Here is a 19,286-nt window from a genome sequence, read left to right as displayed (position 1 = left end):
CCTTTATTAAGGAATAACTTACTGAAACTCGACTTCCTGTCCCCTACAGAAAAGGCGACACGGCGACCATCCATACTGCGATGCTCGATTTCTCCTCCCTGGGTATTGTAGTGACAGCGTGTGAAGGAGGCTGAAGCTGTAGGAGCGTTGGCAGGGTTTGTTCGTCTCCCCAGTCCATGTCTCCTGCACTCAGCCCTCATGGTTCAACATAGAGTTCGGACAGCAGCAGCCCCCCACAGTATCTCATCCAACAGGTCCGTCAATCTGGAGATTGCAGAGTCTCACCACCCGCACCAGCACCACAGCCACGGCTTCAGCGTGAATATGCCTCTTCCTGCAGTGTAGCTTTCCTGTGAAGCACATGCGCTGCTGCGCACCAGTGACCCGTCTAGTCTTACACAGGAGCCGAATACTCGGGAAGATGCACAAAAGTGCAGATAACACCCAGTACTTGAACAACTATACACCGGTGAAATAATAACACTCGCCCCCCATCAACCACCGATACACAGCCGTTATTTAGAGCTCCCCCGCCACTCGGCGCTTCTGTTAGCACTATGTAAGCGCTCCTTACAGGTACCTGGTGACCATGGCGCCTCATTAATAGTATTTTCCTGTAGGGCGCGGGCCCTTCTGGGGCGTAAACGGGGGTGATACGGTATCGGTGGTTGACGGGGGGCGAGTGTTATTATATCACCAATGTATAGTTGTTCAAGTACTTTGGTGCATCTTCCCGAGTATTCGGCTCCTGTGTAAGATTAGACGGGTCACTGGTGCGCAGCAGCGCATGTGCTTCACAGGAAAGCTACACTGCAGGAAGAGGCATATTCACGCTGAAGCCGTGGCTGTGGTGCTGGTGCGGGTGGTGAGACTCTGCAATCTCCAGATTGACGGACCTGTTAGACGGGATACTGCGGGGGCTGCCGCTCGACATGCTGCTGCTGTCCGAACTCTATGTTGAACCATGAGGGCTGAGTGCAGGAGACATGGACTGGGGAGACGAACAAACCCTGCCAACGCTCCTACAGCTTCAGCCTCCTTCACACGCTGTCACTACAATACCCAGGGAGGAGAAATCGAGCATCGCAGTATGGATGGTCGCCGTGTCGCCTTTTCTGTAGGGGACAGGAAGTCGAGTTTCAGTAAGTTATTCCTTAATAAAGGATTTGCAATTTAAAAGTTTAACTTGTCCTGGTGTTTTTTTTCATTGTATTCTAACAATTTTTTTAGAAAAAAATTTTGATGTTACTGGTCCTTCTTAAAGCCATTAAAGGAGAACTAAACCCTAAAAATGGATATGGCTAAACTTGTCACAGGGGGTCACCATCTTGTACAGTGTCTGTGACACTCACATGCTCAGTGGGCTCTGAGCAGCTGTTGAGAAGATAAGATTTGGGGCAAATTATCAAGCAGAAAATTAGGTTTTGTCTATAATATAAGCTGATGCTTCAAGGCTGATAATTTAATTCTGATGCTAGTTGCACTGGTTTCTGTGCTGCCATGTAGTAATTATTTATTACTAATCAGCCTTATATTGTGACATTTCTATTCTATATGTACTGTATAATATGAGTGGGTCCCTAAGCTCAGTAAGTGACAGCAGCACAGAGCATGTGCAGTGAATCAGCAGAAAAGAAGATGGGGAGCTACTGGGGCATCTTTGGAGACACAGATGTTTACTGCTAAAGGGCTGTGGTTGCCCTGGGCTGGTACAGAAGCCGAAACACAATGTACAACATTTCTGGCCTACTTCTTTAGTTAAGCTTTAGTTCTAATTTAAGTAATGGCATTTGTGCAGAATTCTTGGCCATCAACTTTTGAGTTTAGGTCCCACCTCCTAACCCCAGTTCTAGACTGAAAATCAAAACAGGCAGGTACACAGAGGCCCAAACAGCCCCCACCAACCCAGTAAATAGTGACCCCTCTGGCCAGAACCCACAGTTTGCCAGTCCAGGCCTGTCTAAATCCAAATACGCAATTCCATTTTTTCAAGGGTACCCACCTTACATGACTGTGTTTACACTATATTGGCAATTGTCTCAGTGCAGCATTTTTCCCAGAATTATTGTGAAATATTGGGCAAGTGCAAAATAACATGCTCTCCAACATTTTTTTTAGAATAGGTCAAACAAACAGCAACTGAAAGCCGCTGCAGTAAAGGCCTGGCAGAGCATTAAAAAGGAGGAAACCCAGAATCTGGTGATGTCCATGTGTCCAAGACTTCAGGCTGTCATTGCCAGCAAAGGGTTTTCAACCAAGTATTAGAAATTAACATTTTATTTTCAGTTTTTTAATTTGTCCAGTTACTTTTGAGCACCTGAAATGAAGTGATTATGTTAAAAAAAGGCTTTAGTTCCGCACATTTTTATGCAATCTTTTTGTTCACCCCACTGACTTAAAGCCTTCTATGGACCTAATTGTATGTGTGTATAAATTCCTGCTCACAAACTTTGGTTCTGTCAGAGAAATTCAGAATGCTATGTAGAATCAGATAATGAAGTGGAATAGAGCTGTTCCATATAATTTCCCAAGATATTTTCTCGTGTTTTCGCCAGCTACAGAGCTGCATTTCCAGGCACACAAACTCATTACCAAATAATGCGATGATAGGACTCGATCATCAAAATGCTTCTAAGGTCATTAGAATCTTTTTCATTTGGCTGCTAAAACTTTCCATAAGACCAAATGCCCATATATATATATATATATATATATATATATATATAGAGAGATATATATATATATATATATATATATAGAGAGATATATATATATATATATATATATATAGAGATATAGAGATATATATATAGAGATATATATATATAGAGATATATATAGAGATATATATATATATATATATATATATATAGAGATATAGATATATATAGAGATATATAGAGATATATAGAGATATATATATATAGAGATATAGAGATATATATATAGATATATATATATATATATATAGTCAACTACAAGAGGTCCTTATTAGACACCAGTGGGATCACCTGACTATAGCTGGGAGGGGTGGGAGCTAATAAAAGGGCAGCCAAGTTTGGGAGTTTTACTTTGAAAGCAGCTAGTGAGTTGCAGGTAAAACTTAGTCCCTTTGTAAAATGTATAATTAAGCAATTGAATTCTTAATGAATCAGATGAAAATTAAGCGTAGGACTGGCCAGATATGGGATGACTTTGACGTAGTTGGCCAGCTAAAATATATTGCAATATATGGACAAACAATCCCTGTGTTGTTTAAAGGGTAAGGCATTTTTTAGTAGCAGCATGCACAAAATGTCGCTGTCTTAAATGTGTGTGTGTGTGTGTGTGTGTGTATAAATAGACAAATACAAGAGTTCTGTGCCCTCAACCCATTATCAATATATTTAAGACAGAGACATTTTGTGCATACTGCTACTAAAAAATGCCTTACCCTTTAAACAAAACAGGGATTGTTTGTCCATATATTGCAATATATTTAAGCTGGCCAACTACGTCAAAGTCATCCCATATCTGGCCAGTCCTACGCTCAATTTTCATCTGATTCATTAAGAATTCTGTTGCTTCATTATACATTTTACAAAGGGACTAAGTTTTACCTGCAACTTACTTGCTGCTTTCAAAGTAAAACTCCCAAACTTGGCTGCCCTTTTATTAGACACCAGTGGGATATATATACTGTAGATATGATGGCATTTGCTGCAGTTGTGCTTGTTTTTTCTTTTTCTTTTGTTTTCTATGTAACTGGTGATATAGGATTGTCAAACTCTAAATGTTTCTTTAATTCTTTCTGTGTAATAATGCGTAATCGCATTTGTGTCCGATTAACTTAAATCTTTTCTGTTATCTTATGTTTCTCTTTTCCCCTGTTCTTTATTAGAATTGCCAAAAGCTGTTATTTATTGGTTTAGTCCGTGTAATGTTTTTATTATTGATTTGTATCTGCAGTTATCAAAGAGGCGCAGGAGCCCCATAATTGGGTGGCAGCCGACTCCTAATCCTAGACACAGGAATGGGATCTGCTTATCCAGAAAGCTCTGAATTATGGGAAAGCCACCTCCCATAGACTTTATTTTATCCAAATGTTTAAATTTCCTTTTTCTCTGTAATAATAAAACAGTAGCTTGTACTTGATCTCAACTAAGATATAATTAGTCCTTATCGGAGGCAAAACCAGGTTTATTTAATGTTCAAATGATTTTCTAGTAAATTATGAAGATCCGAATTACGAAAAAATACATTATCCGGAAAACCCCAGGTCCTGAGCATTCTGGGTAACATCCCATACCTGTACTTATAACATTATACATCCAGAGTAATATGGGGGAATGTAGAATGTGTATTACTAGACCCGATGAGCTGATGCATGTACGTTACTAGCTAGCTTATCTCGTAATTGCCTTTCATAGTGGGTAGTGTTGCTGCATGTCATCTGTGCTTACAGGAATGAATTCTGTCACATCAGACAATATAGTCACCAGTGGGACACTCACTTTAGGGCTTGTACATATTTGATGATTTGTAAGGGGTGATCTGCCTTTTAAGTTAACTTTAGTATATTATAGAATCGGCAATTCTAATCAACTGTTCAATTCGCAGTTATACTTTATTTATATACTTCTTGGAATATTTACCGTCTTCTCTTCTGATTCTTTCCAGATTTCAAATGGGAGTCACTGACCCCATCTAAAAAAACAAATTCTCTGCAAGGCTACAAGTTTATTTCTAATGATACTTTTTATCCCTCATCTTTCTTCAGGCCCTCTTGTATGCACATTCCAGTCTCTTATTCAAATCAGTGCGTGGTTGCAGAAACTGCAAACTGGAGAGCTGCTGAAGAAAAAGCTAAATAACTCAAAAACCACAAATAATAAAAAATTAAAAGCAATTGTAAATATTCCCAGAACATCACTCTCTATATCATACTATGTTAACTCAAAGGTTAACAAAAAAACAGTTAAACGTATCACAAACACTGTAGACAAAGTACACCGTAAAACTGAAAAACAATGGACTTACCCTCTCCAAAAGGATTGTGGGTGCACTAAAACCAATCCTTATATTACCCCTCAGGTGACTGAACCTATGTTTCACGTAAAAGTGGTGGTTCACCTTTAAGTTAACTTTTAAAATGTTATAGAACTAATTCTAAGCAACTTTTCAATTGACCATTATTTCTTTTTTTTTTTTTTCCCTTTTTTTTATAGTTTTTTTTAATTATTTGCCTTCTTCTGACTGTCTCCAGCTTTCAAAGGGGGGTCACTGACCCCATCTAAAAACAAATGCTTTGCAGGGCTACAAATGTAGTGCTATTGCTACTTTTTAATATTTATCTTTTTATTCAGGCCCTCTCCTATTCATATTCCAGTTTCTTATTCAAACCAATGCATGGTTGCTAGGGTAATGTGGACCCTACCAATCAGAATTCTGAAACTGGAAATTGGAGAGCTGCTGAATAATTCAAAAACCTCAAATAATAAAAAATGAAAACCAGTTTCCAATTGTCTCTCTACATCATACCTTTAATTTAAAGGTGAACAACCCCTTTAAGTCAATATATCTTCTTTTAAACTAAACGTTTAACGTTCTTTTGTTGTTGATACATTTCATCAGTGGCAGGCATGGAGCAATGTATTTTGAGGCGTTCAGTTTGACAGAATAAACAAGAGGCTTATTGCTTTCAGCTCCACTCCTCTAAATTCATTGAAAAGTGAAAACCGATGTCCTAACTATCCTAGTATAATAAAAATATATGTGTTGTGGCATTCTTATATATTAACAGTATAGGGTAGCTAAGCTGCTTTGTAAGTTAAAGTAATAATAAATGCAAGATTAACGCTACGTATAAATAGAGTCTGTTCTTTTACAGTTTAAATGACCTAGTGGTTGTTTTAAGAGACCACAGTTACAAATAAAGATGTAGCTCTCAAGGCACAGACCGTGATCTCTATATATCTTTACATGGTGATAGGTTGTCAGTATCTCTGTGCAGGTTAGGGAGAGCTGTTATCACTCATAAAATATTGAGCCAATGACCTTAGCTATTCAGCTAAGATTAAGGGCTCAATCTTGCATTTTATCGAACATATTTATGAAAAATGAAACTGTTCGTTTCTACGACTTAATCAATAGCACATTAAGCCATTTATCTTTAATTTGATTAAAGAAGGTCGCTCCGGCGCGAGATATTACACTCCTCTCTCATCTGGTTTCCTTTTCATGAGCAGGGAAACAAAAGGAGAAAGCCAAGAGTGATTAGAAACAAGAACAATGGATTAACATATCCGCATTCCCAAGCAGACCCTGTTGTTCGGCGATAGATTCCAGTAATAAGAAAAAGATTGAAATAGAAGCAGCCTCTTCCCTGAGATTCCAGTGTAGTTTGTGACTGTAATCTGTCTGGTGATTAATGCTTTATAGTATTTCATTTTTTTTTTATTCCTCCGTTTATTTGAAGATGAATTCTTTGTTCGCCTTGTCAAATATCTTCTCGGATAACAGTGTTTCTGTTGAAAAATGCTCAGTGTAAAGTGACGGTGCTTTGCAAGGACTGCCGCAGAAAAGGAACATTGCTGCTAAAGGAACATTAGGAGGCATATTTATCAAGGGTCAAATTCTGAATTCATGTGTTTTTTTTTTTTTAACTCACATGAATTAGATTTTAGTCTAAATTCGATTGGGGTTATTTTTTAAAAAAAATCAAATATGGAAAACTTTACCGACCCGAAAACTCGAATTGAATTCGATTCAAATTCGACCTAACTCGATTTGAGTCATTGCTCCAAAAAAAACCTTGAATGTCAGGAAGGCTACAAACATCTCCAAATTGGTCAATGAACCTCTCCCATTGACTTATACATGAATTCAGCAGGATTTAGGTGGCGAATAATCTAATTCAAATTTTTCAAGGGGTTGTTCGCCTTCAAACAAGTAGATGTTTTCAGATAGATCACGACTTTTTCCAATTACTTTCTATCTGTGACGTTTTTCTAATATTGAAAAAAACTTGAATCGAGTTTGAATAATTCCCTTGTCGAATTTGACAGTTTTGACCATAAAAAAATTTCTAAAATTCGAACTTTCTATTTGACCCTTAATAAATCTACCCCTAACGCTTGTAGAATAAGTTCAGTCGTTATCAAATGGAATATTGTGAACTTAAAGGAAAACTATACCCCCAAAACAATGTATGTCTCGATAAAAAGATATTGCTCAAAACAGCTCATATGTAAAATCCTGCATCATGTAAATAAACCATTTTCATAATAATATACTTTTCTAGTAGTATGTGCCATTGGGTAATCATAAATAGAAAATTGCCATTTTAAAAAATAAGGGCCGCCCCCTGGGATCGTAGGATTCACTGTACTCACAAACATACCAACAAACCATACATGTTAGGTCACATGAGCCAATTAACAGACAGAGTTGTGTCTTTTGCTTCTACACTTCTTCCTGTTACAGTTGTAGTATTTCTGGTCAGGTGATCTCTGAGACAGCACACAGACCATCACAAAATGGTGGCTCAAGGCAAGAGATGTAAAAGGGCAATTTTACTTAAATATATATTCCAGTTTGGTAAGATTCTTTAATATGATATGAACTATCTGTTGCTTAAGTGTTCATTTTGGGGGTATTGTTTTCCTTTAAAGGAAAACTATACCCCCAAAATGAATACTTAAGCAACAGATAGTTTATATCAAATTGAATGACATATTAAAGAATCTTACCAAACTGGAATATATATTTACATAAATATTGCCCTTTTACATCTCTTGCCTTGAACCACCATTTCGTGACTCTATCTGTGCTGCCTCAGAGATCACCTGACCAGAAATACTACAACACTAACTGTAACAGGAAGAAGTGAGGAAGCAAAAGGCAGAACTCTGTCTGTTAATTGGCTCATGTGACCTTACATGTGGTTTGTATGTGTGCACAGTGAATCTTACGATCTCAGGGGGCGGCCCTTATTTTTTAAAATGGCCATTTTCTATTTATGATTACCCAATGGCACATACTACTCAAAAAGTATATTATTATGATAATGGTTCATTTACATGAAGCAGGGTTTTACACATGAGCTGTTTTACTCAGTATCTTTTAATAGAGACCTACATTGTTTGGGGGGTATAGTTTTCCTTTAAGAAGCACAAATACCTTCCATTGCCTCGTAACACTGTATGAACTGCATTGGGGTGAAATTATTTATCACACAGCTAGCGTTTTTCTCAGTGGATATATATTGCCTCCAATGTTCAGAAAAGCTGTTCTAGGCCTCACTGTAGAGTGCCAGCACATAACTACAGACCTGTATGTTTTATTTACTCCATGGGTAAATTACAAGATGCTACATTGAGCTGTGCTGATGGAACTTTATAGGAACAGTAACACCAAAAAATGGGTATTAAAGTAATGAAAATATCATGTAGTGTTGCCCTGCACTGGTAAAACTGATGTGTTTGCTTCAGAAACACTACTATAGTTCATATAAACAAGCTGCTGTGTAGCAATGGTGGAAATTGACAAAAAGGCTATATGGCACAGGTTAAATAATGGATAACAGATAACATTATGTTCTACAGAGCTTATCTGCTATCTGCTGTGTATCCTGAACCTTTTCTCCTTTGAATGGCTGCCCCCATTGCTACACAGCAGCTTATTTATATAAACATAAGTAGCGTTTCTGAAGCAGTTTTACCAGTGCAGGGCAACACTACATTATGGGGTTTATTTATCAAAGTCTGAATTTATCTCAATATTTTCTGTTACAAACTCCGATGAAATCCGCTCGTGTTTTTTAAACTTATTTTTATTACATTTTCCCGCAAATGTGCTTTGCAGGAAAAAATCTTCTTCCAGATTTTTTCATCCGATTTTCACGTTTTTTTCCAGAATTTTCACCCGAAAACTTTGAGGGTATTGCACGAAACCCAGCGCACAAAATCGTTTTGACTCCCTGTACTTTGAGTTTGTGTGCTGACTACAAGTAGTCGCCGAATTGAGTATATGATATTAATTGTGTGTGTTGGCCTGTTCATATAATATTATAAAGAAGAATAATGCAGGGACACAGAAAAGGGAAGTGATCATTACACATCCATTCTTTGCAAGCGCATACCTTTCTAAAAGCTATACGTTTTTGATTATAATACAGTATTGGCAAACTTTCATACCCAATCAAAGAAAAATCCTGTGCCGCGCAGTCTTAAAACTATTGGCTTTATTTAATCTTTCACTAATCCATATTTATGAATTGGGTCTAAGGGAGTAAGTGTTATTTTTGAGGCTTTCTATAAATTAAGGTGAATCTTGCATGCAGGTTGTCAAAATTGCCCATGTAATGTTTCCATTTGTTTGTTAGCACTGGCCCTTTAAGGTTTTTGTGGCCTGATAAAGTCATTATTTTTCATTGATCAGATTTTCTCCTTTTTTTTGTAGGCGACTCAGGAGGAACTAAAGGCATCCTACCGCAGGCTGTGTATGTTATACCATCCAGACAAGCACAGAGACCCAGAGCTGAAAAAACAAGCGGAGCAACTCTTTAACCTTGTTCACCAGGCTTATGAAGGTCGGTGGATATTTAAGAATTGCTGAAACTGCCAGGGTGGCAGATATTGAATTTTCTTGCAGTACTTGAATTGTGTGTCTGGCAAGAGAGAGACGTTCCTTTGAGGGTTTTTAAGATGATGGCAGGTTTTGGACCTTTCCCCTCGCCTAGGTCTTTGAGAAATCAATATCTGCTCGTGGAAATTAGCAATCTGACTAATTAATAAAATGATTACATCTAAATTGAGAGAGGTCAGAAACGTTTGGGTCACAGAATGAGAAAGCCCGCACCACATGCAGAGAATTATTTCAACAATTGGGATTTCTTAACCCTGAAGTGTCAGCACAAACAGCCTATTCATCACCCCCCTCCCTCCCCGAATACATAAATCATTGAGCTGACTCGAGATGGATAGCTATCTACTGACTTTCATAGACTCCCAGAAATGGCAGGAAATGAAGCATTTGTTTAGAAAGATATGTGTGCAGAATTATTGTTTATTTGACAGGAAAACATTGAAACCTTAGACACAGAGATGTTAGCAGTGTTATTGAGAGGCTGCCTTATTTTGCATTGCCTATAAAGCTGTCTCCCAGGCTATGCCAAACAGTCTCAGATAGGGAGTCATGTTGCTCATATGTGTAAACATTCACAAATAAATACCCACATTGCATTACTTGAAATTTAAGAGCCAATAAACCCTTTTTATTGTTACAAAAAAAAAATGTATACATCTTAAATTTTGGGAATATTAAAGAGTAAATGTGTATTGTTTTTCCCCTGCTGTTTATTCTCTGTTTGTTACTACCTTCATTATCCTTATCTCATCCCAATACCATTGTCTTAAAAATCTCCTTGCAGGAGGTATGGTGTACAGGTATAGGACCTGTTATACAGAATTCTCGAGAACTGGGGTTTTCTGGATAATGGATCGCTCTGTCATTTGGATCTGCATACCTTATGGCTACTAGAAAATCATTTAAACATTAAATAACCTTCCAGTAATGATTAATTATATGTTGCTTTGCAAGTGCAGGTATGGGATCCATTATCTGGAAACACGTTATCCAGAAAGATTTATGGAAAGGCCGTCTTCCATAGACTTCATTTTCTCCAAATAATCCAAATTTTGAGAAATTGTTTCCTTATTCTCTCTAATAAAAAAAACAAAACAGTACCTTGTACTTGAACCAAACTAAGATATAATTAATCCTTATTGGAAGAAAACCAGCCTATTTGGTTTATTTAATGTTTACATGATTATCTAGTAGATAAGTTGTTATGAAGATCCAAATTACTGAAAGATCTGGTATCAGGAAACCCCCAGGTCCCGAGCATTCTGGATTACAGGTCCCATACCTTTACAAGGTACTGCTTTATTATTACAGAGAAAAAGGAAATAATTTTTAGAAATTTAGGGATTAGTTGGATAAAATGGAGTCTATGGGAGACGGCTTTTACGTAATTCTGAGCTTTCTGGGTAACGGATCCCATATCTGTAGTGGACTTGGTAAGTCTTGGGCACTAGGGGAACAAAAGGGCAAAAAAAGACCAGCAAGTTGAAGAACAAAGAACAGACGTAGCAGAAGAATAAAAACAGGGATATACTCAGTCTGGAAATGATGTCACATCAAGCTAATATGGCAGCTGCTATCCTAAACAAACAGAGACAGTGTCTAGAGCTGTTTACTCAGGTATGGTATAGCATTCTACATAATAAATAAAGCGTTCTAGTTTGCACCATTGTTGCTAATCTATTCGGTAGCTTTCCTTCTTATTTAAAGGAGAAGGAAAGGCTTGGTGCACTTGGGGATGCCAAATGTTAGGCACCCCCAAGTGATTTTATTGACTTACTTGAAACCCCAGGCCGGTGCTCCTATCAGCAGAAAACTGCACCGGCCCAGCACCAAGGAGCGATCCTCTTCTGCTTTCCTTCGCACTGTTGCGCATGCGCAGTACAACGAAAAGCTGAATTTCAACTAAAAATTCAGCTATTTTGCCTGTGCATTCTTTTGCCCCGGGACATTTGAAGAAAGAAGAAGCCGGAAGCAGATCGATCCATGCTGCTCACTGGTATAACTCTGGGCCAGTGCAGTTTTCTGCTGATAGGAGCACCGGCCTGGGGTTTCAGGTAATTCATACAATCACTTGGGGGTGCCTAACATTTGGCCCCAAGTGCACCAAGCCTTTCCTTCTCCTTTAAGCAGATATTATTATTATTATGCGGTTCATCTGTCTTAAGGTGGCCATAGACGTGCATCGGACGAATGATCGGACATCCCAATCTCCCGACCTGCCACTAACCATTCAGATCAAATAAAGTAGTAAAAGAACAGATCAGACGATGTTCTGCCCCTAAAGCAATCGTACGAAAGTTTATGTCCGACAAAGCTGGTGACAGTCTCCCACTGAAAATTGTCAGATCGGCAATACATGCAGAGATATTATCGGCAGCTGACAGAAATCTTTTAACCTGTCTGATTGACTGAATGACTGATCGGCATGGCACGAAAAAATGTCGGGACATTTTTCACACGGCCCGAGAACCGTACGAATCGAGGATTCGTACGATCAGATTTTTGCGTCTATGTCCCGCTTTATTCATCATTAGGGCTGCCAGTTAAGTGAGCTCAGTACCTAAGTGTCAGATTAGAGTCGATTGGCTCTCCATATCACATTGAGCCTGTGGCCCCCTACATATTGTATGACAGTAAAATTGTGCAATCTGGTCATTTTTGACGGTGGCAAACTAAGGGTCTATAACTGTGTCAAAAAATCATTTTTTTTTATTAGTCAAAACGAATATAGAAAGCCATTCGGTAATGAATATCATTAAGGCCGGATGGGAAATGTCATTGGCTGATGACTGCCCAGGTTCCCTTGTAATCCGCTTTTCAGACCTTGATCACTTGTCTAACGTCTTAACCGTGTGATATTCATGCTTTAGTACTGAATTTGGAAGTATATACTAGGGATGCACCGAAGCCACTATTTTGGATTCAGCTTAACCCCCGAATCCTTGCCGAAAGATTCGGCCGAATCATAATTTGCATATCTAAATTAGGGGTGAACATTTTTTACTTGTTTTGTGAAAAAAAGTCACACGATTTCCCTCCCTGCCCCTAATTTGCATATGCAAATAAGTATTCGGTTCGGCCTGCAGAAGGATTCAGCCGAAACCGAATCCTGCTGAAGAAGGCCGAATCCCGAACCGAATCCTCTATTGGGTGCATCCCTAGTATATACAGGAAAACTATAGGCCCAATTCATGAAAATATTTTTATTCATGTTTTTGTTTGCTGACATTTTCCCTATAATTCTGTAATTTAATTTTTTCTGTGTACCATGCATAACGCTGTCGAGTGTTACAATTATGAAAATTGGGGGGAAGTTGAAATGAAAGCAATATCCTCATTGCCGTGCGCACTGGATGCTGCAATAATTAAAGATTTTATTACACTGTCTGCGCAGACCAGACTGTTGCAATATACTTTGTGTTTTTTTTATTATTATAACAGGAAAAATAAGCTGAACAGGAACTTTTTTAAGGCATTTTTGTTGTAATTCAAAATGGGATAAGCTTCAGAATTTTTTTTATTTTTTTTGGAGGACAAAAAAAAAATAAAGTATTGGTAAGAGAAAATGCAACCATCACTCAGTAGGACAGGAACTATTTATGTTTGTCTAGCCTACAAGGCGTAATTGAGCAAATTAGTTTCTTATAGTTTCAATTAAAGCAACTTGATTACACTACCCTTATCCAAGTGGTTTCTTTTTTTTTTTTTTATTTGCTTTATGAAAAGATAAAAGACATTGGATCAATGACAAATGTTAAAGGAAAATTGCACCCCCAAAATGAATACTTAAACAACAGACAGTTTATATCATGTTAAGTGGAATATTAAAGAATCTTACCAAACTGGAATATTTATTTATTTATATATATATATATATATATATATATATATATATATATATATATATATATATATATATATATATATATATATATATATATATATATATTTTTTTTTTTTTTTTATTTACATCTCTTGCCTTGAACCACCATTTTGTGATGGGAAGAAGTGTGGGAAGCAAAATACCGAACTCTCTCTCTGTTAATTGGCTCATGTGACATGTATGGTTTGTTTGTGTGCACCGTGAATCCGACGATCCCAGGGGGCGGCTCCTATTTTTTTTAAAATGGCAATTTTCTATTTATGATTACCCAATGGCACATACTACTAAAAAAAGTATATTATTATGAAAATTGTTTATTTACACGAAGCAGGGTTTTTATTTTATGCAATATATTTTTTATAGAGACCTACATTGTATGGCGGTATAGCTTCCATTTAAGTGATGTGTTAACGGTGCAATTTTAACCCACCCGAGTTTCACATATGGCATTGAAGGGTGATTTGCTTTAGAAGCAGAATTTTATTCTGACAAACCACCATTATTTAGGAAAAACAGGGGGGGGGAATAGGTTGTTGTTGATACACAGAAGTCATTCTCTTATAATTAGGCAGGCAAGGCATTTTGTTCTATAGACAGAGGATTCTGAACAGTAGAAGTGTGTCAGGAGCCTGTATCCCTGTTTACTATCTTGCCTAGAAATGTGTTTTTAATGGCTGGTGCAACAGCTTGAATGAGCAAGATGATAAATTAATGTAAAGACAATACATTCTTATCAGACTTAATGTACCCATCCATGGCAGATGTACAAAAATCAATTTGCAGAGCGGTTTTGATCTAAATAGTCTTTCTCTGATTATGTGCTGCTATCTTCCATAGTCACAGCCTTTGTCAAGTGCTTTTTATTTTCCCCCTCCCTTCTCCTTCTTTTGCTACAGCATATTTTATCCACGTTTGTAGATTTAAGAGAAATAACTGAATAGAAATAATGTGTCCCATTAAAAAAAGAAAATGCTCACTCTGCACCATGGTGACGAGATACGGAGCTGTTTGTGCTCGTTGATCCGCTCAGCACCAGGTGAACTCTCTGAATAGGCGATTAAACTGACAAATCAACTGTGTTTGTTGTGCATGTTGTTGCAAAGGGCCAGCATTTGCACTCTTATGTTTTCAGCCAGTTTATTCACTATTTGGGGGTACCTAGGGGACAGTTTAGGGCTCCTTTATGCCAGTGCATTGTAACTTGCATTTTTCTGACTCATACAGGAAAGGAAAGGAAGAACAACCTTTAAACCAATGGTAGCCTAGATCAATTCAAAGGGGTTGTTCACCTTTAAATTAGAGAGTTTTTCTATTATTTGTGTGTTTTGATTATTTAGCTTTTTATTCAGTAGCTCTCCAGTCTGCAATTTCGGCAATCTGGTTGCTAAGGGTTCTAGCAGCAATGCATTGATTTAAATAAAGGATTGGAATATGAATAGGAGAGGGCCTACATAGAAATATGAGTATTAAAAAGTGTCAGTAACGATACAATCTGTCATCTTACATAGGATTTGATTTTAGATGGGGGTCAGTGACCCCCATTTTAAAGTTGCATAGAGTCAGATGAAGAAGGCAAATAATTCAAAAACTACAAAAAAGAAAAAAATGAAAGTCAATCGAAAATTTGCCATTCTGTCACATACTAAAAATGTAAAATTAACTTGAAGGTGACTCCTATAAGTAGACAGGCATGTAAAGTATTTTGGTACTTAGATGTGCGCCTAGTGATCATGCATGAGCCTGTTGGGAGAATTACTGTGACTGGGCTGCTCAATATATAAATCCATAGTTGATTGTTAAAGCTGAACTAAATTTTAACTGAAGAAGTAGCTAGAAATGTTGTTCATTCTGTTTTGGGCTCCTGTACCAGCCCAAGGCAACTACAACTCTAGCAGTAAAGATATGTGTCTCCAAAGATGCCCCGGTAGCTCCCCATCTTCTTTTCTGCTGATTCACTGTACATGCTCTGTTCTGCTGTCAGTTAGCTTAGGGACTGATGCACAATATACTGATTTTATATAATATAAATGTTATAATAGAAGGATGATTTGTAAATAATTCTGATTATTGGTGCATGGCAGCACAGAAACCAGTGCAATTAGCATCAGAATTTAATAATTAGCCCTGTAGCATCATTTTATATTACAGACCAACCTCATTTTCTGCTTGATAATTTGCGACGACCTCTAAGCTTTGCTTCTCGACATCTGCTCAGACACTTTCCAAGATAGTGACCCCCTGTGACAAGTTTGAAGTCCTGGATCATTGCTGCTATTGAGAAGCTGAAACTTTAGGCTGGTGCAATAAGTTCAGTATATAAAATATGGCATTTTAAGGGTTTAGTTCTCCTTTAAGTGCACAGAAGCTGTACCACTGGCCTTTAGCTCCATATAGCCCATGCCTTGTTCAACATTTAGTTAAAGTAAACTACCCTTTAAAAAAAATAGGGATGGCTGTAACCCTTTGGGACTCATCTACAAAGTCGCCAGTGTGTATGAAACCAATGTATATGCACAGACCTAAACTGTTGCAGAGCTCCAGGATGGAGGTTGTTTGAATATTCCTTCCATAAAGCATTTTTGCTGAGACAGAACCATAGAATTAAGAAGCAGAAATGTGAATACGTGCTTCATCATATAGATCTGTCAGTGTGGGCACTTTATTCATTACAAAAAGTGTAACTGAGAGCCATAGAAAGAGCATAGCAAAGGTGAACGTATCCACAAGGGATCTATGAATACTCAGGGCAAACAGAACCTTTATCATGGCTTCTTAAAGTTCACACATCAAGTTGCCTCTTAAGATTAACAAGACCTTGTCCCTAAACATTCACTCACGGTGTCATGCTCTGGTACAAACGTATGTTTCCCAGTACAGCCATAACGAAAATATTTGGAGATGTTCATCATCTGAGCTTCTAAGTCTTGTTAATGGGAGAAAAAACAAAAGTTTTTTTTTTTTTTTTATCTCACCTTTTTGTTGTGGGATGAATCCTTTTTTCTTTGTATCTCGGTAAATGGTTTCTACATTTCTAGTCACTTTACCTTTATTTTTTGTCTACATGCTAATTGTTTCGTCTAACTATGCTTGTGCTTTTCTGTTGTGGCACCTCTGTGTATCCTCTTCCTTACTACATCTCACAACTTCTGTAGGCCAGCAGTTTTCCTGTTAGTGTTCCTTTTCCTCTCACATTTTTTTTATATTTATATATATATATATATATATATATATATATATATATATATATATATATATATATATATATATATATATATATATATATATATATATATATATATATATAGTGCGGACCTTCTTTGTGGGATAAATATTTCAAAAATTTCAGACACTGCACCCAGGCAAGGTTGAACCGTTTGACGAGAGTGCCGGCTCCTCCATTGACTATATATATATATATATATATATCTATATATATATCTATATATATCTATATATATATATAATAAAACTCAACGAATACGCACAACTCAGGGCTTATAAAAATTTTACGTATACTTTATTGGACACTAACTGACATTTTGCTGCAGTCTTTTTTAAGATGTTTGAAGACTGCACCCAGGCATCTGTATTACTAGACTTTCGTGTGTGCTGATATCCCAACTTCTGCCTATATATAAAATGTGGCCCGGGCCACGCCAGCTAGGTGCCCAAGGCAACCTGGCTGGCTGCTTTGCCCCCTTGCCGGCACAGCCTCGAGTACAATGGAGAGAAAGGGTCCAGACCAGGGAAAAGCCCTAGGCACATTCCAGCCCTTATAGAAACACACACACTCACTCCTTTTTCTCTGTAGTAATTAAACAGTACCTTGTACTTGATCCAAAATAAGATACTGTATAATTAATCCTCATTGGAAGCAAAACCAGCCTATTGGGTTTATTTAATGTTTGCATGATTTTCTAGTAGATTTAAAGTATGAAGATCCATATTACAGAAAGATCCATTATCCCGAAACCCTCAGTCCCGAGCATTCAATGTTTATTCAGCATAAATAGTACATATTTAATGCATCAACGTTTCAGTCTGTGGTCTCAGACCTTTGTCAAGATGCGTTTCCACATTTAAATGTGGAAAAGGTCCGAGACCACGGACCGAAACTATTTATGCTGAATAAACATTGAAAGAAAAGAACCGGAGTGCGTGTAGTTACAGCATATACACACACTCACACACATATATATTCTCAGTATATTTTTGTTGCTTAGCATGTTGCACTTTATATAAGCATGCCGTAGGTTAGGTTGATTTTACACTTTATATAAGCATGCCGTAGGTTAACCTTTGTATATGCATTTATTTTTCAGTTCTCAGTGACCCTCAATCAAGAGCTATTTATGACATCTATGGGAAGAAGGGGCTGGAGATGGAAGGCTGGGAGGTAAGAGCCTCTTTTTTTTGGCTGAAGCTTTGTCTAATATTTCTTGCTCCATCATTTATATGTGTACCAAATTTCTATATTTAATAGTTATCGCACTAACTAAATTCTAAGCAAGATGTAGTAGAAATGTGTTGCCCACATTGATCACTGGCAAAGCACATAAGGAAGTGGCAGCCTGATCATGAACCTCTACATGGGTTTTCTTTCTGACATTGGTGCGGTGCTTCAGATTATAAGCGCTGCTATGGCTTTTTAATCAACATAGACAAAGACTTTAAAAAAAAAAAAAATGCTACTGGTGGTGTATTTTTTTAACTATTTGTCATTGCAGTGATGCTTTAAACAATGTTTGCTGCAAAATTTCCCTGGGTAAAATTTCTCTACGTTTTTAGAGTCTAAAAGAGTGTAATATTTGAACACTGACATTGTTTCTGAATATTTCCCCTTACATGCTGCAGCACTTAAAAGCACCCCTAACTGAACCTTATTGTGAACAGGCGATAGACAATGCAGTCAGGTAACAGTTCATTTCAAAGTTTGGCATAACACCGATAAAAAGTTATTCAACTCTAGGATTGACCCATGGGGGGAAAATATTGGATGTCTGTTAATAATTCAAATAATATGTGAATGCTGTCTTCCTAAGAGCTTCCACCAAGGTTCAATCAAAGGGAACACGGCATTCTCTCTGTGGAACTGTGGTATTGATTGGTTAGTTAAAGGAAAGGGAACATGAAGCTGTTAGGAAAAGTTTATTTAATTCAACCCAGTTTTTACAGTTTAATAAAAGTTGCTTTTGTGACGAGAAGTGTTTTTAAAGGCGTACTGTAAAGGAGAACGGAAGCCTGATAAAACTCCCGACTAGAAAGAGTTTCAAGCATGCAGCTGCTTCGGCCTCTTAGAAATACAACGTGTGTCTGTATCCACAGGAGAGCGGTGCCTATACACTGCATTGCAACTCAAGAGTTAATTGATTTCAGTCTGCCCTGTCTGTCTCGACCCATGGGAGCGACTCTGAATGCAGTGGTTCAGTATTTTAACCTTTTCTAATGGGCATCTAATTTGAGAAACCTTTGCCTGCTGGTTTCTACTTCATCTTTGCACCAGGGAATACCTATATAACACTCCTGCTGCCGTCCTAATTACTAATCAGCTGTGATGCCAACAATTTGTGGCATTTTATGTAGTCATGCACTGAGAAAAATATTTGCCCAGTGAAAGAAGATGTAATTCTAAGAAACTTTGCAGTATACAGGTATATTAAAATATATAGGTTTTTTAATTATATATAGATATAGATATATATATATGTGTGTGTGTGTGTGTGTGTGTGTGTGAATATATCTATCTATCTATATATATATATATATATAGATACAT

At 37.4% G+C, this 19,286-nt stretch overlaps 1 protein-coding gene across 1 annotated transcript in view; it reads left to right on the top strand.

Moving 5' to 3' along the window:
• Positions 1–19,286, top strand: part of dnajc11.L (DnaJ heat shock protein family (Hsp40) member C11 L homeolog) — a 126,557-nt gene that overhangs the window by 36,014 nt on the left and 71,257 nt on the right. Inside the window, exons 2-3 of the mRNA XM_018226143.2 lie at positions 9,442–9,571; positions 17,833–17,906. Of these exons, the coding sequence (XP_018081632.1) occupies positions 9,442–9,571; positions 17,833–17,906 (204 nt within the window). The remainder of the gene's footprint in view (positions 1–9,441; positions 9,572–17,832; positions 17,907–19,286) is intronic.

Source organism: Xenopus laevis, chromosome 7L, assembly GCF_017654675.1.
Source record: "Xenopus laevis strain J_2021 chromosome 7L, Xenopus_laevis_v10.1, whole genome shotgun sequence".
Lineage (NCBI taxonomy): Eukaryota > Metazoa > Chordata > Amphibia > Anura > Pipidae > Xenopus > Xenopus laevis.
Note: the sequence above shows the minus strand (reverse complement) of the source record. Positions and strands in the feature narration are given on the sequence as shown.